This window comes from Brachypodium distachyon, chromosome 2 (assembly GCF_000005505.3).
Source record: "Brachypodium distachyon strain Bd21 chromosome 2, Brachypodium_distachyon_v3.0, whole genome shotgun sequence".
Taxonomy (NCBI): Eukaryota; Viridiplantae; Streptophyta; class Magnoliopsida; order Poales; family Poaceae; genus Brachypodium; species Brachypodium distachyon.
In genome coordinates, this window is record NC_016132.3 from 9,263,627 (window position 1) to 9,287,353 (window position 23,727).

Consider the following 23,727-nt stretch of genomic DNA (forward strand, 5'->3'; position numbering starts at 1 on the left):
CCTATCTTCTATATCTACTCACTATTTGATTTTTCTCAACATGTAAGTATGGCACATCATCACATCATTAATTTGTTCACACCTATCTAGTGTTAAATTCATATTTTTTTGCACATGCGTGCAAGGTACTTTTCATCAAGTTATTTACACTAAGTGAAGAATCTATAATCTAACATACAATTTCATTATACATTTTCACTGGATACCCTTTGTTGCTACTTTTCACTCATGTATGTTAACTAAACATTTCCTTAACAACTCAAGTATGTTAACTAAAAATGTCTGCAACAACGTGTGAGGCATCATCTAGTTATACTTAATACAGAGTATAATACAATGAAAAATATATCATCTAAAACTTTTTGTTTTATTGTATATCTTCATATTATACTTAATCGATATCACAAAAATTAGTTTACTTTTTAAACTTGGTTGAACTTTGACGGCAAAACGAAAAGAGTATTAACTATACTGGTATTTTTATCAAAATTACGAGGGATATGGCACCCGAGAAAAAACAATCCCCAAGGGCCCACGAGGCTCTGGATCGATCTGATCCGAACTCCTCCCCTGCTCGCGCAAGCCCTCTCCTCTCCGACGTGCCACCACGCTCGTACGTCAACTCTTCTCGATGCCGCGTGAGAAAAATTTGCTCCCAACCAGCCAACCGCAACTGCTCCCCCGCACCCTGAAGGAGAAAATCTCCCTCATTATCGCCTGCATCCACCTCGCAGCCAGACGGCGCTGCCAGCGGGTGATGACGCGGAGTCGCGCTCATAGGGGTGGTGTGACCCGGCGGCGATTTTGGTCAGGTTTGGCCACCCCGTTCCATCGTGCCGATCCATCCATCGATTAAACAATTCGCCATGGGACATCTCTTGTTGGCGCAGCCGACGGGCGCGTGGATGAGATGTCAGTCCTTCCGTCTTCGCTCGATGGAGAGCATCATAGAGAGAGCAGCGGCATGGGATTTTCTTCCCCATGGATTTCTCTAAATTGAAGATAGGTAGTACTGCTCGATGGGAAGGTGGGTAGTTTTTTTTATACCGCAAGGAAGGCCACATTGCAGCATAAAATTTAGCACCAACGACAAATCATAACTACTTGGCCAATTTGATATTTGACACGCCATGGACGCGCTAAGTCGACGATCCCGATCTTCTTCTCCCACCTCAAGATGCACCACGCAAGGAAGAAAACGTTCAGGCATATGAAAGGTGAGGAGAACAGGGAAGACTGGCTACTACTGGCGGCCGCAGGGGTGGCAAGAGAAGGGTGGTGACGGGAAAGATCACTTGAACAAGAAGCGACATGAATTTGTCAATCCATAGCGCACTGACACTTCACTAGTCATTTTAGTTTGGTTAGATTAACACCAGCCATGACAACATTGAAAACACTTATTAACAAGGGGTGAGCCCAACGATCCTGGCTCCATTCGCTTTGGCGTTTCATATTATACTTAATACGGAGTATTATACTATGAAAAATATATCATCTAAAAATTTAAGTTTTATTGTAAATCTCCATATTAAGTTTACTTTTTAAACTTCGTTAAACTTTGACGGCAAAATGAAAAGAGTATTAAGACATGGATAATAGGCCAAATGCCAAATATGTCACGCAAACAATATTCGGATCCGGTGATAGTAGTAATTTACTTGTGTATACTTGGCATCTCTATTTGGGTTAAGCTACACCCTAAAATTTGACAATCTATTTCTAAAAAAATGACTATTTATAAAGCAACCTCAGCATTTTCCGTTTGTGCACTCCGCCCGCCTCCGCCCCAATCCCCCATCGATCGACTTTATCCGGTACTCCAGCCAACCCAATCATGGCGTGCCGGTCGGCCGTGTCCGCCCCCTCCGCCCTCGCGCCGGCACCGCACCGCCGCCTTGTGTCCACCCGCAGCAGAACCAGGGCTGGCGACGCACGCCCGCTCCGCTCCGGCTCCACCTGCGCGCTCCGCCTCGCCGCTCGCCGCGCCCCCGCCCTCGTCGTCCGCGCGGCGGCCTCCTCAGAGGTACACGCGCCTACCTGCCCTCCCCTGAATCGTGTATCAGCTAATGCAGTTCGTGCTCACTTTCATGGAATGGTGTTACAATTGCCTTGCTTCTGCTGCTGCTGCTGCAGGGTGACGTGGAGCTCCAAGCCAAGGTGACGAACAAATGCTTCTTCGACGTCGAGATCGGCGGGGAGCTGGTAGGCAAGGTGGTCATCGGGCTCTTTGGTGAGGTCGTCCCCAAGACCGTCGACAACTTCCGCGCCTTGTGCACTGGTACAGCAGGCTAATTAGTACCATAAGAATCAGCACTTCAGCTACCTCCTTCAATTTGAGCTTCAAATTGGTAGGAGTTGCTTTCAGTAAATGTCCTTAGTTATATCTGGGCTCAGGCATTTCTGCTCTTTTTTTGTTTGAGCAGGTGATAAAGGGTATGGGTACAAAGGCTCCTCCTTCCACAGAATCATCAAGGACTTCATGATTCAGGGTGGGGATTTCCAGAACAACAATGTAAGTAGTACCGTGAAAGCTGTCACATACTTCATTCTATGCTCCTCACTGTCTGGTTGTCAGTTCGAGGACATCCAAATTGCCAGGTTCAGTTGTGTACTTGTGTTAGATGATGCTTATGCAGTTGTTCATTTGGGTCTTCAGTTCAGATATTAAACTGCCATGACACGCAAACAATATTGGCCATAGCGTCTATAATAAATTGCTTGAGAAGGGGGGCATGTTTAATTTGCAAAACTGTAGTATTTGTATTATGGATGTATCTTAGGTAAAGGCTGGCTAGATTTTAGTTCATCGAATGGATGTATCTAGGTAAACAGTGGCTAGATTGCAATGTTCAAACAGTGTACAAACATAATGTCAAAAAGGAGGTAGGAAAGCACCCATGAAAGACAAGTAAAGTTCACCCTAGTCTACTTTGAAGTTCAGTTAGGTATTTACCAGCAAAAACTTGTTTGTTTCACAAGGTAAAAGAGCTTTTAAATCTTAAGTGCTAAGCTATTACTTTTGACCACAGGGTACTGGTGGGAGGAGTATTTATGGTGAATGCTTTGATGATGAAAATTTTACGTGTAAGTGGTCCGATATTGAATATTTTGTTCGACATGAACTTTTCTGCTTCATTACCTTTTGCTTTTACATTTCATTTGGAAAGTGCCGGTTGTTCTTCTGGGTAAAGCTCTCTTTAGTTATTGGTCATCATTAATTCACAGATCTATTGTCCTAGCGAGTAAAACAGTTTTTAGCATTATTGTTAAGACTTGACAGAAGTACTGAATTAGCACCCGAAACGAGACCTCAAATTATGTAACAAATGCTATATGGTTATTTTCAGCAGAGCATGATTCCGACCAATTTTGACTTTGGATACATAAATCCTATGAGCAAAAAGTTTGATCTTTAGCAATAAGTTTGTTTATCCATTATATGATATTATGCGTGCTACGGCAGCTTGACAGACATGAATGACAAAAAGGAAACCTAATCATGAGTGAGTATTCAAAATTACGTAATGACTTTCCGCACACGCACAAAAACGGCAAGTCGCCACTGGCCAAACAAATTCCCTGTTTGTTAGTTACTCCCATGCATGAGTTTAATCACCATGGAGCCAATTTTTGCCTTACTTTCGAGGACTGAATTTTCATTGATTTGCACAGAATTGGATGAAGAAATGCCTCACGTACGATATGATCATACGATTTTGTGATGATACAAGTGAATAAACTTTTAATCTGCTATGACCCCTAAAATCAGTTGAATATGATCGTAAGAAAATCGTATGGATTTGTTTGTACGTATAGCATTGCTTGAATTTGATATATAGAATTTGTTGCCTGGTACGAGTTCAGTTTCAGTTCAGTAGCATTTGAATTTAAGATGCTGTTTCTCTTGCCCCTTCTTCAGTAAAGCATGTTGGCCCTGGTGTACTAAGCATGGCCAACGCTGGTCCTGACACAAATGGGAGTCAGTTCTTCGTTTGCACTGTGAAGGTAACAAATTCCTTATATTTACTATGACACGATCAATTTTAGGTCACTGTTTGCCGAACTTTCTGTATTCAAAGCCATATGGTAATAAATAAAGGCTGTATTTATTCATTCGATCTTCAAAAGTACATGAGAATTATAATCATAATGGTATGGTTCTATCCATATTTGTGTTTGATCTATATCCTTGAGATTTGTTTACTAGTTTTAATTATTACTTCAGAGCTCAGACACTTCAAAGTTCAAACAAGGACATTTTATGTAGGTAGCCGTTGAACCAAGATCAATTTTACAATACCCCATTAACACATTAGCTTAGAGACAACCATTAGTCCATTACTCCCTTTTGTATACCTGACAGGTGGCATAACCCCTAAATTTCTGTTTAAGAGATTGATTACGCCCACAAAAGCACGCACACCCCAAATTAGCAGTTGACGGTACTTAAATCCTTTGTTCCAAATAGTGTCTGTCTTAACCGGAGAGCAGTGAACTCACTATCACCATTCATGCAAAACTCCCTAAATTTTTGTTTGAAAGATTTGTTAAGCCCACTAAAGCATGCACACCCAGATTAGCAGTGAGACGAGGTTTTGGTTACCGGGTCAGTTTTTCCCTCGGGAGAGGGGGGGGGGGGGTTGTACTGGGATTTGGGGTTACCATGGTAACCGAAAAATCCCAGCCATTTACCGGACGGGAGTTTGTCCGGTAAACCCATTTCCTGGGAGCAACTGGGAAATGCGGTTACTGGACCATAACTGAAAATACTGCCTGATGACCAAAGCCTTGACTCGGTACTTAAAATCTTTGTTTCTTAAATAGAGTGTGTCTCAACCAGAGAACCATAAACTCATAATAATTGCAGTGGTCCAAATTGTATAACATTTTCAGCATCTTATTCTTGTTGGAATTTCGTTTACATTACCAATTGATTTTGTATACAACTGCTGGACCCGTTTAAAAATCAGTGCCACCTTCCGCATTTCATTATTCTTGCCACGATTCAGTAAATGCTTGTTTCCGTCTCTTTATGGTTTTGTGCATCTCTAGTTGTTTCAGAAGCTGGGAGTAAGGTAAGCTGTCATTGTCTAAAAAAATGTACTCCGGCTTATTACATTTTCTAAGTCATCACCATGTCATTGTCAACTTAATAACTACTTGCGTTTGGTAGTGTGTTTTTCAGTGTATAGACCTGGTATTGATAGCCTATTTATCGTTGTATAAACAAGACAAATGCAAGAGATAGTGTATCTTGCCAGATGGGAAAGGATAACTTATCATGACTAAGTTATCCCCAGCCCAAACAAACCATCTATGTGTTTGTTTTCTCTGCAAGAACCTGCTGTTAAGGTTTTCTATTGTGCCACTTGACTCAAATAATGGAATTCTTTGCCAGACACCATGGTTGGACAACCGTCACGTCGTGTTTGGACATGTCTTGGAGGGGATGGACGTTGTGAAGGAGCTTGAATCGCAAGAAACCAGCAGAGCCGATACTCCCAAGCAGCCGTGTCGAATCGTGAATTGTGGCGAGCTTCCCTTGGACGGCTGAATAAGTTATTGTCTCAGGGCCCATGGTAATCAAGGGTTCAACCCAGCTCATCATCCATTCTTTGTGCGAATTTAATCGAGAGAGAGAGAGAGAGAGAGAGAGAGAGAGAGAGAGAGAGACTAGTTGAATCTCATTCAGCTAGCTAGTCAACTTTATAAGTTTAGGAATCTCATCAGGCCTTGTTTCACGAGTGTATTGTTGTTTCAGGCAAAATAACAGTATCCATATGGGAAACTGAAATCAGGTTGACGAGTTTAAACCTGAGTTACTCTTGTTTGTGAATGAAAATTGGAAGTTTTTTCTTATGTCGGACTTGGAGCATCAGAGATACATTTGCTTTCGCACTACAGATTAGCAGGTACTGCATCTATTTCAAAATTTAAGACGTTTTGGTAGACTAAAATGTGTACTAAAACGTCTTACATGTTGAAACAAAAGGTACCGAGCGGTCAAGTTTGAAATGATCAGTTTTTTTCATTCTAGTAGACAGGAAACAAGTTAATATTAGTCTGCATTTTACATTTGTAAAAAACAAGAACTTAGTCCGTCTAACTGGCATAATACATATGAGCTTGAAAGGGAAAAAACATACAAACTAGTAGACATACATGACTGCAGGTGTTCCATGACATTCTTCTAGAAACTTTTTGCACGATGCTTTACATATTTCCTCTTTTTTCTCTCCATGAATGACGACCTCAGTTTTTTTTTCCTTCTTGTTTTCTTCATCTGCACTCTTGCAATCATGCCTGGCAAACGCACATTCGTATCGCCGGTGGCCCGCACCTTGTCGGCCGGGCCGGCCACGGCAAAAAAAACGAACGATCCACACAACAGCCACACGTGCCACACCGGACGGCACGTGCAGCCTGTAAAAAAGGCCAAACCACAGACTCATGCAACCCTACACAGCTACAGCTATCCAACCAAACCATGTGTATATTTTTTTTTCTTTTCTGGAATGCTAACACTATGAACACAATTAATTAATGCTTGTTTTTGGACATTCGCGCGACGGCAGTATGAATGTTTTCTCTGACCCCCGGGACCAGGTTATTTAAAGGAAAGGAAGGAAAATTGTGGTGATCCGTACTCCGGAACTGATCATACAGTATATGCCATCGCCTTCCCTGGATCGATCAAGAGCCGAGCCGAGAGGCAGATGTCAGCGCCACTGCCTGAGCCCACACCTTGAGCCTAGCCTTCACGTCCTTGGGGTCATCCCCTGTTCCAAAGCATAATGTGTCAGCACACTCTCACTCTGATAGTCTGATGTGAAAATAAAAAGGACGGCAAAACGAGAAACAATTGAAACAGAGCATTCCCAATCATGCATGCAGATGCAGTCATAGAATATGCCGTGTAGCCTGTAGGTGTCTGTCACACCACCATTAGCGAGTCCTTTGCACGTTATACGTTTTGTGGTTCGCGGCTTAAAATATGCCCGGAGGAAAAAACCAGCGTCTGGCTACCAATGAATGTGCACAGAATCAGCATAAGTGCGTGCATATATGGCATGATGATGAGCAGCAGCATGTCGAGGGCATGCATGCACCATCCAAGCCACCAAACGTGGCGAGCACAAAAAGCAGCGAGTCCTGTCCGTCCGTACGTCGCCATCGGAAACTCGGATCATCGTCGCCACGAATTAATCCACCGAGGCGATCGAGGAAGTGGGGAATCGATCGATGGATGGTCAGGCAGTGAACTGAAAGCGAAGGAGGGGACGCCACTAATAAATTCCGCAGTGCACGCGCGCGCGTATCTACGTGCTTTTGGCCGATAGGACTGCCGAATCGTTAGATGGCGCAATGTCGTCGTGCAGCGCAGTGCAGTGCCCGGTAAGTCAGGCAAACCGGCGGCCGATACTGTTCCAGCTTCAATGCGGCGCCTTTTTGTGTACTACGTGTGCTTGATGAGTTTAGATGCCAAAATGGACGCGACGAACTAGCCGAGGGAACTGACCGGCCGTTACGCGCCCTAGCTGATGAACTTACTACAAACGGATGGAATGCTCCTAGCTCTTCCGATCGAATCGAGTTATAGATGGTCACGGAATGAGCACGTAGCTAAGGTTAGCTACTGTTTCTGACGTCCCATTTTTTCTTCTATAAGCCGGTGTAGTACTTAGTCTTACGAGCATTTGTTTGTTTGTACGACTTACATTGGTGCAGAAAAATAATTCAGCAGCAGGCAGGTACGTACGGAGTAGTGACCCCAGGACTCGCGGTGGTTGCGCGGTTAATGATTTTTGCAATGCAATGATTGTGGGGGAGAATCGATCGAGGACTTGGTTAGTTACCGGGGCTGGAGATGCGCCAGCTGCCGGAGGCCGGCGAGTTGGCGCCGCTGCTGGCGGTGTCGACGTAGCCGCAGGGGATCTCCACCGTCCAGTCGCAGGGCAGGTCGAAGCCGAGGTCCTTGCACGCGCGCACCTCCTCCAGGTCCATGGCCACGCCGCCCCGCGCAGGGGAGGAATTGCCGACCACGACCGTCGTGGTGAGCTCGTCGCCGGCCATGAGCTGCCGCCGCTGCTTCCGCAGCTGCCACGCGCGGTCCAGCCACACCTCCCGCATCATCCGCTGCCGCCGCCGCTTGTCGTGGTGGTGGGCCGGGCCGGCCCACCACGGCGCCCCCGCGGCCTCCGTCTCGCTCGCGTAGTCCTTGGAGGAGTAGCGCGGCCACGGGGACTGGTGCGCCGCTCGCTCTGGCGTGCCCGGGAGCGACGCCGACGACGGGGCCTGGAGCGGCTCCTCCTCGAACGGGTGCCATGGCCGTTGACTGCTGACCCCGTACTTATTACCGTCGTTGGCGACGCCGTCAGAGCGCGCCTCGTCGTCTTCGTCGTCGCCGCCTCCGTCGTCCTCGTCGTCGGCGTCGCCGCCGTCGGAGCCTTCCACGGTGAGGCGGGACATGCGCTTGCTCATGTCCCAGTCGTCCTCATCGTCGTCGTATTCCTCCTCCTCCTCGACGAAGTCATCGTCTTCGTCGTGCTCGATGAGGTCCCGGAGCCTGGGCAGAGCGGACGTCGTCGTCTTGGCGGACGACGGGGACGCCATTTCAATCAGGAGGATCCGCACGAGGGCGCTCAGGGCGGCGAAGATGTGAGAGGGAGAGGGAGGTCGATGGAGGACTTGGCGAGCGAGACCCTGACAAGTAAACGCTCTGTTTGTTTTGTTTGCTTGCTTGTTCGTTAGGTGTGGAAGGAGAAGAACGACAGGATATGCTAGCTATATTCCTACTGGCTGCGACGTTGATCGATCCATAGGGTGGTCGATGGTTTATATATTGGTTGGAACGACGACGAGGGGAGAGCTGAGCTAAGCAGCCAGCCCCTCCCTTTTCGGGTTCGAGTTCGACTCGACCGTCTCCATCCAAATTGTCAGTTGTCACCACGCGGCTGAGCATGAGCACATAACAAGTGTTGGACATTGTACATTTCCAAGGCAGCAGCTAGCGGCCACATGATCGGGGCAGTCGGCACAGGCTTTTCTACGTTGATTACTTCTGGATAGGGTTTTTTGTAAGCCTGGGCGGTTCGGTTAAGGCCCCGTTGAAATTTTCAGTGACTTCTAGTGAGGGGAGGAAACATTCGTGCCTACCTATAGCTTGCGCTTGCGGCCTTGGAGTTTTCGTTAAATCTGTATGAGATTCTTGCACTTCAAACAGGGCCTTTACTGGTTTGTTTAGTGTAGACTTGTGGACCACAAGTCACAACAGCTCGGTGGGCTTAGAGATCCTCACTTTGATGCGAAATGCGGAAGCTACAACGACATTTCTGGATATATATACTGGAGTACTATCGCCTGCCAAGACCTCTTATAAAACGAAAATTAAAGGTAGTGGAAAACTAACAATACATATAAGCCAAATTGAAGTCAAACCACAACATACATAAAGTTGTACCGTTTGTTTGTTACAGTACTATATTACCAAATACTCTTGTTTTGTTGTTCATATATACTCATTTTGAATTATTTGATCTCTCTTTTGAATTACTTCACTTGATACTTAAAGTAATTTAAAAGAAAGATCTCTCTACATTATTTATCGTCTTCCTTTTCCTTTCAAAAAAACTGAGATTAAAGAATATTTTTCCTATGTCTTTCACAGTTTCTTAAATGGTTTTGTTATATTTAAGTCGTCTGATTTTTAGTTAGAAGAAAGCTGATCTCTCAGCGATTGGATATGCCTTGTGATTTAATATTCGGAACGAACGATGAAAAAATGAGAGCGGGATGGCGTTTAAATTATAGTCCAACGGTCCTGATATGTCAACTGAAGTTTAACTTTTTTCTTAAGAATCAGGCGACTAAGATATAGTCACACATACATGGCACGTCGTCTGGACACGCATTTGCCCTGTTTAATGCTGCGAAAAATAGGCCCGTGGATCGCAGCCACACACATATACACGATGCCAAACCCCCAGTTCATACTTCGTTCGTACCCCCGGTCCTTCGACTACGGTCAAGTTTGTCTCGCTTTCATCTCTATCATTGCCACATGCCTCTCGGCCACGCATTTCCTTGAACCAGAGGGAAAACACACAAGTTACTAACGGATCGAGACGCCCGAGCTCTTGCTTTAGACTCTGCCTCTCTCTCCACCACAAAAGCTCAAAAGAGGTTATATTAGACTCGCTTTTGCATCCTACTGTATCGACAATGATAGCAATGAATAATAGAATAGAGAAAAAGAAAAGAGAAAGCCATGGTTTGTAGGACACGTAGGCGACATGACCGGCGAACCACTGATAGATCGAGCTCCCACCCAGCGCAGCGGGTAGTACGTGCGGCGAGGGTTGAAGTGGGAAATCCTTGGAGAGCGGGGTCCGCCGGGAGGTGCAGACGTGGCACGCACGGGGACGCGCCAAAACGGCAGGAGTCCCTGTCGGTAGGCCGGCAAGGTGGGTCCTGCGCCAACACGTGGCGCGTGGGCCCCAATTCTTGAGGCCCGACGGGAGAGGGCGCGCGATCGATCGGGAGTTCGGGACTCGGGTCGGTGGCCACGCGGACGCGGTTGCACGTTGGGCATGGCTTCTGTTCGTGTTCGTCAGAGCCAAAAAAGCGAGGTTTAGCTTCGAAGTAATGACGTTTGTATTGCTATCGTCGTTTATACATCATGCTGGCCTCCCGACATATCTCCGTTGATTTTTAGTCGTGCTTTTATAGAGATGGGCAAAACTATCATTCGTTCTAAGGTATATAAGCTGCTGGTCATTCAATCGACCATTCAGATGAAACGCCCGGAATAAATGAATTTCTTCTATTTGTTATCTTAATTAGGGAGTCCATGCTACTCACCTAGTCACCTGACCTCCAAAAGAAATAAAAGAAGGAAGGACGGTGACACTTGGATATGCATGGAACCACCAGTCTGCTACACGATATCCTTTGAAACAGCAAAACTGCTTACATGAGCCAATAATGTGTACTGTGCCAGCACTGCTCGAAATAATACATGTATTAACAGAAGCAATACACCTGAATACAAGTGTTTGCCCATTCTCTTTGGTTTGTTAAATCAAAATGCCCTGCATGCTGCACATATTGAAATGGTACGGTTTAGATGTTTGAACTAATCTCACAGAAAGCGACTATTTTTTGTGAACAGCAAACAATTCAATATCATTGGGAAATACTACGTGCAAGTGATTTATTGGATCACCGGCAAGGCAAGCTAAAGGAATTCCGAAACTGTTGTTTTCATTCAATAATGTTCGCTCTTGACTTTTCTTTGAAATTTTCACAGCGTGGCTACGAGTTCATTGTAGAAACAAGAAAGAAAAAGAATTCCATAACATGTGTCTTGAATTTAGTACAAAATTAAGTACTGTAATATGGTTGAAAAATAGAACTTTTTGGCAAACACGTCATGCTATCAGTACCACTTCTTAGGCTTTTCACAGCATATGTGATGTAAATTTAAAAGTATGCGCCAGTTGTGGTTTTGCTATTTGGCTACAATGGCATGCATCTCTTTTTTTTGTTAACTATTGGTATCCACGTATTGGCTTATCTCTGTTTCCAACGACATGTGGGGTCTCTCAAACAACTTTATTACTCTCTCTGTCTAACAAAAGATGTCTCAAGTTTTTTAAAATTTGAATGTATGTAAACATGACTTAGTGTATAGATGCATTCAAATTTACTCAAAGTTGAGACATGTCTTTTGTTGAACGGAGGAATACTTTAAATCGGATCATCCTGTGAACGAGAGTGCAAGCAATGCTTCAGTTTGCAACACCTACCTTTTCTTTCTCCAATGGCAGAACCAATGAACAATGTGAAAAATAAAGCATGCACGGATATGAAGAAGGCCGAGACTGGAAAATGCGGACAACCTTCCAAACATTTTAAGCCGGAGACAACCCACTCGAATCGATCTGGCGTAGCAAACGGACTGTATATTGGCCATCAGTTTTTCTTTTTGAGCGAATATTGGCCCTCAGCTTTCGGTTTTTTTTGGAGGGAATATTGGCCCTCAGCTTTCTTTTTTTTTTAGCGAATATTGGCCTCCTCAGTTTTTTTTTTTAGAACATTGGCCTCCTCAGCTTTTTTTTTTTTTTGAGAGGAATTGGCCTCCTCAGCTGGCCGCACAGCGCTGCGGAAGGCGTAAAGGAAACGCGCGCTAACAAGCTGGGCCGGACGCGACGCAGTCGGGGCGCGGGCCGTGCCTGAGTTGCTGCTGGCCTGCTGGGTCGAGCCGCCGTAGGCGACGCTGTCCTCGCGGCCCCCTTTCCCCTCCTCTGGCTCGACGGGGCGAACGCCCGGGTCGAGCCGCACACCAGTCGCTGGCGGACGGCAGCGGCGCCCCGACGAAAACGGAAGACCCCATTGGCATGATCCGACGCCTCCACGGCCGCCACAGCCGTTCGACTCCCGGTGAGCACCCGCCCTCCCTCGCTCTCCTCCTCTTCTCGTCGTCACATTATTACTCCCCGCCGTTGCTATGCTGTACGCCTATGCAGCGCCAACCGCGGCCTGACCGCCATGCGTCGCAGTCTGCTACTCCTTAAGAAGCCGTTGCTCACGCGCGATGGTGATTCGTATCCTTGGTTGATGGGTTTCTGCAATGCCGTTCTAGACAGACGCCATTGCTTGGTTACCCTCTCCTCCCTTTTCAACCCTCGCTACTTGGGCGACATTTCAGCGAGACTTTCGTTTGTGTGCATATGTTCAGTTCTCTGCCTGTGCATTGCTCACTGGTCGCACATCATGGTTATTCATTAGCTCGTTTTGAAAAGAAGAAAAAAACATGTTTACTCGTTAGGCAAGATAACTACACATAAGCATTCAAGTTTTGTTCATTTTGTTCCTATTGCTTAACTCACTGCTGCACACTTCTCGAGAATGCAAAGTATTTTCATCACTCAGTTGTGTGAAGGTAGTTTCTTTTTCTAGTTTTTCTGGGACTGAAATTTTAGTATTTAGAATTCTACTGCTAGTTCTGTACTTTGTATCAGGTGTTTTTCTGGGAGTAACTCATAATCTTTGTATCAGGTGTTCTAGTATTTTTATGTTCACTCTGATTGAGAGAAAAAAAAGACCTCATGTTGCTGGGCACTTAGATTAGGATGAAACAGAACAAACCAAATCAAATTATGATGGAAAGAGCAAGATCAGTCTGGACGCAGTCATGATAGATCTTCTTTAAGCTTTCTCGAAGCTCTTGATCATGTATACTGCACTCATCAGTCACAAGCTCTCTCCTGGGAAAACCCAATGTAAGTTCGTCTCAGTGTTTGTGAATCTAGCCAATGTTTAATCTGATGACATTCATATGTCTCAACTCTCTTCTCAAAATGGCTTTGAATAGCTAGATCGAAGGTATTTAATAATAAACATGGGATAAATTTGTATCTGTCCGTCTTAAGGAAAAAACATGTAGGCATCCTACCCACTAAATTTTACAAGGAAAATAGTTTCAACTAGAGCCACCATACATATTACAGCAAGTTAATAATATATAACCTCTTCAATATTTTTTTGAACCTCTGTTTAAGCAAAACCTATTAAATCTCTGGAAGTGGCACTTGCTATTTTTTTTTGGATTAATGTAAACTGGTTGATGATCAGTGTCAATATAATGGTGGTATATTGACTAAAAGTGGTGTCGTTCGTTGATTTATTTAGGATTTTATCACTCTCTTGCTATTATTACCTTCTATCATAGTATTGTGGGCTTGTATACTTTAGTAGTAAGCCCTGTTCCATGAAATGCCATTATGGATACTGGAATGTTTCAATAATTCTTAATTATTGACCATTTTGCCTCTTCACTTGTATCTCTTCATTAGCACTAACAATGTCCACGGACAAGTTCACTTTTCTTGCTGCTTTTTGGTCACAGAGTTTCAGATTATTCTCGATGTGACATTCACTGGAGAATGTCAGCTTGGTTATAGTGTTGGTATCTAGCTATGGAAGAGTTGTCCGTTATTAACTTGCTTCTATGTTGTTTGTTGAACTATTACTCTCATGGCTCCAATTGGTATGCACGGAAAGACTACTCCAGACCTTATTTTCATCTGAATAATATTCTGGTAAGCTTTTCATTAATAATTGTTTGAAACCATTGTTTAGTAAAATATCGTTTATTATATGGGTTTGGATACGATAATATGCACGTTTACATTCATACTAAGCAAAATTGGTTTGTTGTCAATTCCTCTTTTTTTGTGCCGTCTGGTCAGTACTCAGGGTCAGAGTGTTCCAAAGTAAAATGTGGATTGCGTAGTACTCCCTCCGTTCCTAAATACTACGGAGGGAGTAGTGTTTTTTAGGGGAAGATTGGAGTATTAGTCTTATACTGGAGACTCTAGTTTCTGGCAATTTTTCATCGAATGATATCACAATTCTACTATGCAAATAATATGAATCTGCTCCCGCAGGCTTCCGTAGTACCACCATCATGCTCATGTAAAAAGTATTCCCTCCGTTCAGGAATACATGATGTTTTAGATATGGACAGTCTCCAAAAAGCAACATTGACCGTCATATTTTTATATTTATATGTTCAAATTTTGACATTACATTCATGGAAAATCTAATGGGGTTTTTTACCTAACAAATCGAAATATTTTCTGTTCGGGAAAAGGAAGAAATGTCTAACAGACCTGGGTTTGAAGGCCTGCTAATGCCGTCTAGCCCTCCAGTGATCCAGTCCTATCATTGCGGTATGCCAATTGGCTTCTCTCCCTCTCTTTCCCTCTCTTCGTGGTATCCACGTGTGGTCATAATAAATTATTTATGGATTTTTGCATATTACATAAACATTCCGCGAACCATGTTTAAAAAAAATCATAGTTGGATTTGGACTTCCAGGAGCAGATGGACTATACGCTCCATTTGAAGTCTATGCTTGCTACTCCCTCCGATCCTAAATTATTGTTGTTGTTTTAGTTCAAATTTGTACTAAAACAACGACAACAATTTAGGATCGGAGGAGTATTAAACTGTTACAAATTAGTAACCTGTGATGGTGGTTGTCATCTTTACTCCACTAAAAATGATAATGTTAGGTGATAATGTTAGGTGATCATTATCACAATACTCTCAATTATATCAATAATATAATACCACAGATTATTTTTATCAGGGTGCGTGCTAGTGCCTTGTGCTCGTGCATTTCTCACATATTTTCGCTGTCAAACTGTCATACTTATTTTTCTGTATACGTGCAGATAAATCAAGTATATGTCCAAGCAGCCACATAATATTGTTACAATTACGAATTACCACCACTTGCCCTGCATCCATTTTATAAGTACGCAGGTATATCCAAAAATAGAAATTGAAGTTCACATTCCCACAAAAGTCCAAATGATCCTTCTAGATAACCATTAACAAGGCCCTGGCCTGTGCAAATTATCCTTACCAGCAACTACAAATAGGTGATTCGACATTTGTTGGAGTATTTTGGAATCATTTCGTTTAATTACTTTCTCAAGGCTACTGGCCATACTCGTTTGGTCCCATCGCAGTGACACACATTGTGGCTAATGGCTAGTTACTTTGTGTCAACATATTTGTTCGTGTACATGACCAATTCTAAATCAATAGTGCCACTCATCGCTGATGGGTCTGCTAGCAACCCGTCAGTGACGACTCGTCAAGGCTGCCAGTTGACAGTCACCACTAACGGCTCCTATTAGTCCCGTCACTACTGACGGGTCGTCGGTCATCTAGGCCCGTCAGAGATGAGCCGTCAGTGAAATGCTGTTTTGTAGTAGTGATAAAAGTTGCTAGCGGTGGTTGCTCCATGTTGAAAATAAAGCTGTTTTTTATATTTGTGTAGTGCTTCTATAGATCTCTACAACAAAGAGGAGTCTACTAGGCCAGACTAAAATGTTTAGATAGTGATCTATGCTATCTCAGTGTATGGTAGCGGCACCTTTGCATCGGTCGAACCATCATCATTAGCCTTTTCTTTTTAGTTTGACATGGCTCTTATCTGATTTATTTTCTTGCATAGGTTGTGTTAGAATGGCCCATAATATGAATAATCCTACTTGCAGACTAAAACAAATTAGACAACGTTCTATGTTATCTCGGCCCATTGTATGCCCTCTATGGTATCATTCAAATCGTCATCATTAGCCATTTCATCAAATTTTGGAAAGGCTATTATCTGGTATTATTTCCATGATTAGATCATGTTAGTCTGTTACAATTCCCCATCATTACAACATCTAAATGTAGCTAGTGTAAAGTAGTTAGAATGTTCCATGACTAAAAGCTGGAACTTGAAAAGTAAAGGCATTAGCTGCTCACAGGTCCATCTTTATGCGTGAGTAGGGGTCATCAGACTCACCACCCATCTACTATTTGTAGGTAATACACGTATTGAGTTCCTTCATTTATTTAATGAATACACCTTTACTTTTCCTTGAGGATGTTACCTCTTTGGACCATTTCAAATCAAGCAGTCCTTTTCCATGCCTATACTCAATCTGAAAGCGATCAGCTTGCTCCAGATTCTCCTTAGCAAAAGGTGAACAACAAAATGAAAAGTGGCACTCAGGTCAATATGCCATAGGTCTGCCGTCATCAATATATAAGCAATTCCCTTGGGGAACATCTCAAAAGAAAGAAAATAAATAATAAAGGTACAGCATGCAATAATTATTTTGTTCGACGTGCATGGTAACGGTTGAAAAGTCTGAGGTTACTTGTATGGTCTCTAGAACGTACCGACACATGTCCTTTTCCCCGTGCCTTCTGTATTTATTTAATAAGTAAAGATCACGCCAAAACTCAAGCATACAAAAAGTCGAGCTGCACACATGTACAGAAAAATACAGAAAAATTCAAGACAAAGGAAGGTAGACTCTGAAATGTACTCTTCTACACACATCATGTACTGTTCTCCCCATGCAGTATATTTAATCGTTGAACAGCTTTTGATTTGATTTTGGTGTCATCACAAAACTATCTATGCAAACACCTCTTCGTGACCTGTAAATGACTCTATGAAGAAACTCATAATTTTCTGCTACTGCTCTGTTCTCTTCATTCTCGAACTCTCTTTCTAGATATTCTCAAAAGGTGATGACATTCTTTGCAAATCCTTGTCATACATATCTGTTACTAGCTGGAGATGTTGTTGTGGCTGCAGATTTTGAGACCAAGCTGCACAGAGCCCCTCCATGTTGAATTGGCTTTCGGCCTTAACCACGTCTTCGTACAGCGATTGGCTAAGGTTCTGCATTGCTGTTGATGTCTCTGGGAAGGTACCATGGAGCAACTCAGGCCACTTGAGTTCTTCCTCTAGGTGAACTTGGCTATCTTTATCTTGTGCTAACTCTGCCCATGGGAAGACGCTGTTCTCTAGAAGCGAGCTTGTGCTTTGCAGCTCGAAACCCAAGTTATTATTTCCGCTGCTTCGCGTACTGCAACTGCTGCTAGGATTAGCAGTATCCCAGTAGAATTGGGCACTGTGGATGCCAGTGCCTCCAGAATGTGGATTGTCTGGTGACAGATTGAGCACTGTGGATGTTGAGAGAGTTGATGGTGAAACTGGCGGCATCACAGTGGAAATCGCGCTGCCACTGGACTCATTCTGGTTAAACCACCAGAGTGAGTTCTTGCTTCCACCATCCCTGCTGCTAAATCCATTGCTGTAGCAAGGTGGCTGCTGGAAAGGGAAGTTGGGCATGGGGAGTGATGAATGGCAGCTGGGAAGGCTCTCATGACCAGAAGCCAGCTGGTCGAGAAAAAACTCCTTGGGTGGCACCTTCACACATGTCAAGCTTGGAGTTTTGGCGCGCTGCTTACCAAGCACTGGCAGGAGCTCTGGTGATTGTGCCGTCTCAGTGAGAAGATGGCTCAAGTTGCCAAGGGCACCAGCACTGGACTGGTCGACATCGCTAGACTCGGAGGTCCTTTCAGTACTCATGGTGGGAGCTACTTTCCTGCGATCAGCTTCATCAGCAAGGGGCTTGTGAGTGTTGGGGTCGAGGCCTTTCTGCCGCAGCTTCTTCTTGATGCACGAGTTCCAAAGATTCTTGATCTCATTGTCAGTTCTTCCAGCCAGCCGTGTTGCAATTTGAGACCACCTGTTCATTGATGTGAAAAAAAGCCAAAGTTAAAGCAGGCTTGAATTAACTAGGTCCGATACTCTAGCTGTGCAACTTGAGCCTAAATTAATTTACTTGTTCCCTAGGACAGCATGGAGTTCGATGATGAGGTCTTCTTCCTCCTGTTCGAATGCACCTCTTTTCAAGTCAGGTCTCAGGTAGTTCATCCACCTCAGCCTACAGCTCTTGCCACACCTCTGAAGCCCTGCAACCATTCATTGGTTAGGTTCAGGAATTTGGATTGAGTGAGGAGAAAGTAATGGTCTTGGAGAAGAACAGAAATCAAAGGAAGGGGATAACTGACGAGAATAAAGAGCAGCAGAATATTATGAATTTATGATATTATACCTGCAAGTTTTGGGACAGTGCTCCAGCAGCCGTGCCCATGCTTGTTTATATGGTTCAGGAGTTTCTCATCCTCCTCAGGAGACCAGAGCCCCTTCCTCAGCTTCTGCTTGTAACAGCAGGAATGCCTCCCCATTGTTTAGCAATGTAGAAGCTGAAGCTGAGCTCTGTAATCTGCACAACTCACACTCTGGGGAATTCCCAAAGCACAATCCTGCACTGGTAAGCCTCTGGTTGCAAACAAAACACCCTCTCAATGGTTCGTGGCTCTAGAGTGAGCTTTTGCAGAATAGCAGCAACAAGTGGTGCAGGTACCAAGGTTTTGAGGGAGGTACGTGTAGGTTACAGGGCACTCTTCTCCTTTTCTTTCAAGGCCTCCCTCCCCGTTTGCCCTTTCTTTTAAAGCTGGTAGTTGTAGAAGTGTTAGCCTTCTCTTCGTTGGTCCTCTGTAAGCGTGTGGGTTTTGTGTCCCATCAACCTAAGAATCTATGTCCGTTGCCACTGTCGGTGGGGTTGTACCCGCCCCCCTTGTCCTAATTACTGCAACCTATTAAAAGAAACTCCACAGTTTTCATCCTTCCTATGTCAAGTATGTGACTTTGCATGCAAGCCAGTTAAAGTTAAATATGGAAAATGATTGATGTTTTATTTCCTGCGGTGCATGATTGTGACCTGGAGAAGCTAGTCTATCACTGCTATTTTGATTCATTTATTTATTTTTCTAAGCAAACTCTTCGTCACAAGTTTTTCCATGCAGGGAAAGTACACAGTTGGGAAACTTTCCCTTTTGTGGGATGCTCATTAAGACCCAACTTGCTTGCACCTATCCTAGACTTCTAGTCCTACGCACATGGATATGCACACTCCACGTTCATCTTATCTGCAGTGTTATGCTAGACCCAAGTATTATTCTTTAACTTTTGTTATCACCGCGAACTCACTGCATCACATCTTACCTGGAGAAAGCTTCCATCAATTATCAAGGGACCGCATCAAATGTTTGTATCCTTGGCAGAGAGAATCTTGCTTTTCTTTATCTGAAGCGGCCAACAATGTAAAAACTTTTGGGGACCTCCAAGTTCCTCCAATCAGAAACCTGTGCTCCAATCCAAGAAAAAGCATGTTCGAACCTGTGGAGATGTTAGCAATCAGTTGGGAGAATCAGATTATTTTTTTCTGTACAGATGATTGCTTTTTGATGAGGTGCAAATATTATGATTTTCTGGCTGTGTTCTCAAGCTAATCCAAGCCCAACTGCAGGAGGCACGTGTTCGGTAATCTTGGTCTGGTCATTATAGGGGAGAAGTGTGCTGGATGCCAAGTTATTTATGGTTGCAATGCGAAAAACTCCAGATGATGGCTTGATTTGAGACAAAACATTTGCGGTACAATAATCTCAACGATTTGTCTAAGTCTAACCCAAGCATTATTTGTATTTGTTATAGTATATCCTTGCTTGTCTGCTAAAACAAAAGGCTTGATTCTTGACTTGATTGGAACTTGGAAGGTACAAGGCATCCTCTTAGCGCCCATGTGATTGTGGATACTGCTCCGATTAAACAAACATGATAGCTATTATTATAGATTGAACGTTTTATAATCTGGTTGATCTGTATCCCAATACTCAGAAGCTTCCTTTCTTCCTTTTTTGGGCGGTTTAGATTGAGGAAAGGAAAGGGAAAAATATGTGTTCTGCAAGATTTCGGTAGATATTGTGTTGTCACTTGTCAGGGTCATCATGCGATTATGAGAACCAAATGTGCATGCAATTTCTCATTATTTTGACAAGATATTCTTTTAATCGGAGGTTTTTAGTCATTTCATTAATTTAGCCATCACTCATCATGACAATTTGTTGTACTACTTCCTTCTCTTGCTCCGGATGCGTGTATAGCAAAACAGTTGAATCAGAAGAATATCTCCATGGACTTGGAGAAGATCTTCCATTTATTTTCCTTGGGTGCTGAATGATATGGTTTTCGTTTTTTCCATTTGATTCGTGGATCCCATTTTTAGAGGATGGCCATAATTAAAGGCATCGTTAGACAAATGGACATGGTGAGAAAGGAAGACATTTGCAAGGTTCCCATTGGAGCCTGGAAGGGACCGGGTGTCACGAGAAAAAGGTTGGTTTGACAAACAGGGCACCTTTCGTGGGGTCGCATGCATGGTGGCCGCCACTCGTTATTGTATGCTGTCAAATGATTAAGCCGGCGCTTATTGTGCTCCGCTAGCATTTGGTCGCTTGTGCTTCAAGTTGTGCAAGCCGTAAAATGATCTCCACAGGGAAAGAGAAGAAACAACGAAGCTGTAAAAATCACCTAGCAGTAAAAATGCACTGCAACAACCAGCGATCATTTGACCGTGAAAAATGATCGTTGCAGGTTCAAATTGGTCAGAAATACGTACAGATCCTCATGAATTTGCCTTGGACGACGCTCATGAATGAATCAGGAGTAGCCGCGATTGACGAGGGGATTCCGCCGCATGCATGGTCCATGGCACTTAAGAATGTGGTGGGAGCACAACCGGAAAAGCAACGGCACGTAAGTACGTACGGCACGCTCTGGCCCAAGGCCAACGATAAAACGGAACGGGCCGGTACCGTCTTGGCTTTACATTACACGCCTCGCCCAATAGCCGTCGGTAGGGCACACATACATACATTAATACACGTCCATCCGTCCATATCCCCTCGTATATTACCACTCTCGTTCCGTAGGCCCGATATGAAAAACCCGGCCGGGACCAGCCTAGCTACGTGCATGCCAACTAATCCGATATGACGCGCGCACTTGTCGCGACTTCAAGTATCTCGCTGTCTTTTTTTTTAATTTAATAGTATGAGTAAGTATTTCGGAATTACTAAACCGATTATAAATTTGCCACTACCTTTTTGTTTTGCGACGTTTCTTTGTGCGGTGGAGAACAACAGTGAGAAAGCAGCTCGGAAGGAGAGAAGAGATGGGATGTGGTTACGTGTGTCTCTGTGACGCAGAAGTCGCCGTGGGTCGCTTTTGCTTGGGATTTGTCTCTGTTCGCTGCTAGCTGGCCATGTAAATGTACGTATTTGTGGGCATGCATACGTGCATGCGTTTCCCACGAGCGACATTTTTGTTGCTACACCTGGACCGTTTTGTCGCTTGGAGGCCTCTGCTTGACCGCTTCTTCCACTTCTACAGCTAAAAGGAACGGCAGTTATTTATTTTTCCTCGATTGCGGTTGTCTTGAAATGGCCAAGTAAGTATCTCTGCAATTCACTTCTTTTGATTTCAACTCCCTGGACATCCGTTTAGGCTGACTCTTGTTTAAAACTTACTTATGTGAAGGAAATAGAAAAATGAAAGATAAGAGAACAAACTCTTCGTGAAGAGTCGGACTCTTAAGGAAATAATCGGCTAAGAGTCAACATATTTATCATGACACATCATCGCATTTAATGCTAAAACAAATCATTTATAGTACTCAACCTAGTAATCATTTATAGTAAGCCTAAAGACCTAACCTATTACACGTGTCATTTTATCGTCGACTATAGATGACGTCAAGAGTCAATGCCGACTCTACTATTGCAAATGCCCTCACACATGGAGTAAGCAGATAGTATTGTTTCCTAAATATAAGAACTTTTGAGCTTGTGCTAAGTCAAACTTCTTCAAGTTTGATCAGGTTTATAGAAAGATCTACAAACATCTAGAACTTCAAATCACTTTTATGAAATCTGTCATTATATACTCAATTTGATATATTTTTTGATGGAAAGATGGTAGAGGAAACCCGAAAGTATAATTATGAGAACCAGAATTTGATTTGATATAGTATTGTATATTTTAGTGGACTTTATATAATCTTGGTTAAAGTTACTCATTTGATAGAGTATTGTACGGAGTATATCTTAGTGGACTTTATATAAGCTTGGTTAAATTTGGAAAAGTTTCACTAATGATAAATTTAGAACTTCTTATATTTAGAGAAACGGAAGGAATGATGGTGAAGATGGGTTTATCTGCTTTGCACTCCCTTTGATCCATCAGGCGAAGAAAACCCACATGTGTAGAGGAGGAGGAACTTGGGTTGGACGCGCACGTATGCACTTGAAGCAAAGGGCCCGGATTACGCAAATGATGCAATCGTCGACCGGATTGATTAGATAACACGTGAGGGGACTCCGCTTGAGCAAGATAAAGCAGCAGAGATATCAAATTTGTATTAAAAAACTATCTATAAAAACGTGTATACAGTACTAAAAATTACGTACTATTTCAAGAAAAAAGAAACTCATAAGTGCTCTTATATAATACACAAGAGGCAAAAGTTCCGATTAAAATAAGATTGAATTACAAGAGTACAACCAGCAGCAACCGGCCATTCGGTTGTTTAAAAATTTAAATTGTATTTTTCTCTGTTTGCACTACCTAAAAGATATATTTCTATAAATTTGTAGTCACTCACGAGCAAACCGACGCCTGCGGGTGGTGCAGGTCACCACTATTATTCTTAACGATGCACCACCTGCATGAGGTGAAGCCAATCTTTTCTTCACGATGCCACGAAGAGATCGATCAGTTACACCGCTGTAGAAGGCATGTGAGCTAGAGTGTGTCACTCAATGTCGTGACCGGCAATGATCAAGCCAGGAAAAAGTATTGGCAACGCATAGATGATAAATTGTATGATGCTCATTCCATTGACACAAACACTTTGACGTACTAGCGAAGGAGATGACGGGACTGAGCTCTTGATGGCTATCGGCGGAGGTGGCGACGGTGCTCGCGGTGGCGGTTCTGCTAGCGAAGGAGACGGCGGCGCTACTGCTCGGTGGAAAAATGGTGCTCACGAAGAAGATGACAATGTTGCTTGACTGATTTATGGTTGCGCAATATTTCATTGATGCCCAAATGTTTTGGGAACTATCGAACTGTCTATTTACGGTACCTTTTAGATTTGTCCAGATCCGAGCGAAACAGATACCGCAAACTAAGCCGAAAACCTTTTACATGTCATTTTACGGATTCTGTTCCGCCCGGGTCAAATCGCTACCGAAAGACACGTTTTCGATTGAGTGAATACGCTTCTTTCGGATTAGGATTTTCGGTATCGGTTACATATATGCTCTTATGCCGAGTTGAGAGATCGGCCCGTTGGACCGGAACGGAGGGCGCATGTGGTGAGATAAGTCATTTCCGACGAAGATTTTTCTTGACAGCCCGTTGGCTCGCACGGCCGACCGACAGTAGAGTGA

At 43.7% G+C, this 23,727-nt stretch overlaps 3 protein-coding genes and 1 long non-coding RNA gene across 7 annotated transcripts; 2 read left to right on the plus strand and 2 right to left on the minus strand.

Annotated features, from left to right (window-relative positions):
- Positions 1–1,762: 1,762 nt before the first annotated feature.
- Positions 1,763–5,862, plus strand: LOC100838780 (peptidyl-prolyl cis-trans isomerase). Its single transcript, XM_003567411.4, has 6 exons — positions 1,763–2,026; positions 2,137–2,281; positions 2,427–2,515; positions 3,033–3,087; positions 3,923–4,008; positions 5,402–5,862. Exons 1-6 carry the CDS (start codon positions 1,838–1,840, stop codon positions 5,555–5,557), a joined length of 720 nt encoding a protein of 239 aa, XP_003567459.1. The 5' UTR covers positions 1,763–1,837; the 3' UTR covers positions 5,558–5,862.
- A 149-nt stretch (positions 5,863–6,011) lies between these two features.
- LOC100841830 lies at positions 6,012–8,884 on the minus strand. The gene is made up of 2 exons (XM_003567418.4): positions 7,860–8,884; positions 6,012–6,782 (listed from the first exon to the last, which is right to left on the minus strand). Exons 1-2 carry the CDS (start codon positions 8,614–8,616, stop codon positions 6,697–6,699), a joined length of 843 nt encoding a protein of 280 aa, XP_003567466.1. The 5' UTR covers positions 8,617–8,884; the 3' UTR covers positions 6,012–6,696.
- A 3,279-nt stretch (positions 8,885–12,163) lies between these two features.
- On the plus strand, positions 12,164–20,082 carry LOC112270809. Of its 4 annotated transcripts, XR_002963213.1 has the most exons (4): positions 12,170–12,444; positions 13,063–14,105; positions 14,660–14,738; positions 15,246–16,670. It is a non-coding gene; the product is annotated as an uncharacterized LOC112270809 (long non-coding RNA). The 4 variants fall into 4 exon arrangements; XR_002963212.1 differs by having other exon boundaries at positions 12,164–12,444; positions 13,063–14,738; XR_002963214.1 differs by lacking the exon at positions 15,246–16,670 and having other exon boundaries at positions 12,171–12,444; positions 14,664–14,992.
- On the minus strand, positions 16,819–18,865 carry LOC100846398 (transcription factor MYB61). The gene is made up of 3 exons (XM_003567432.4): positions 18,489–18,865; positions 18,216–18,345; positions 16,819–18,119 (listed from the first exon to the last, which is right to left on the minus strand). The coding sequence occupies exons 1-3, from the start codon at positions 18,619–18,621 to the stop codon at positions 17,093–17,095; spliced, it is 1,290 nt and encodes a 429-aa protein (XP_003567480.1). The 5' UTR covers positions 18,622–18,865; the 3' UTR covers positions 16,819–17,092.
- Positions 20,083–23,727: the final 3,645 nt, after the last annotated feature.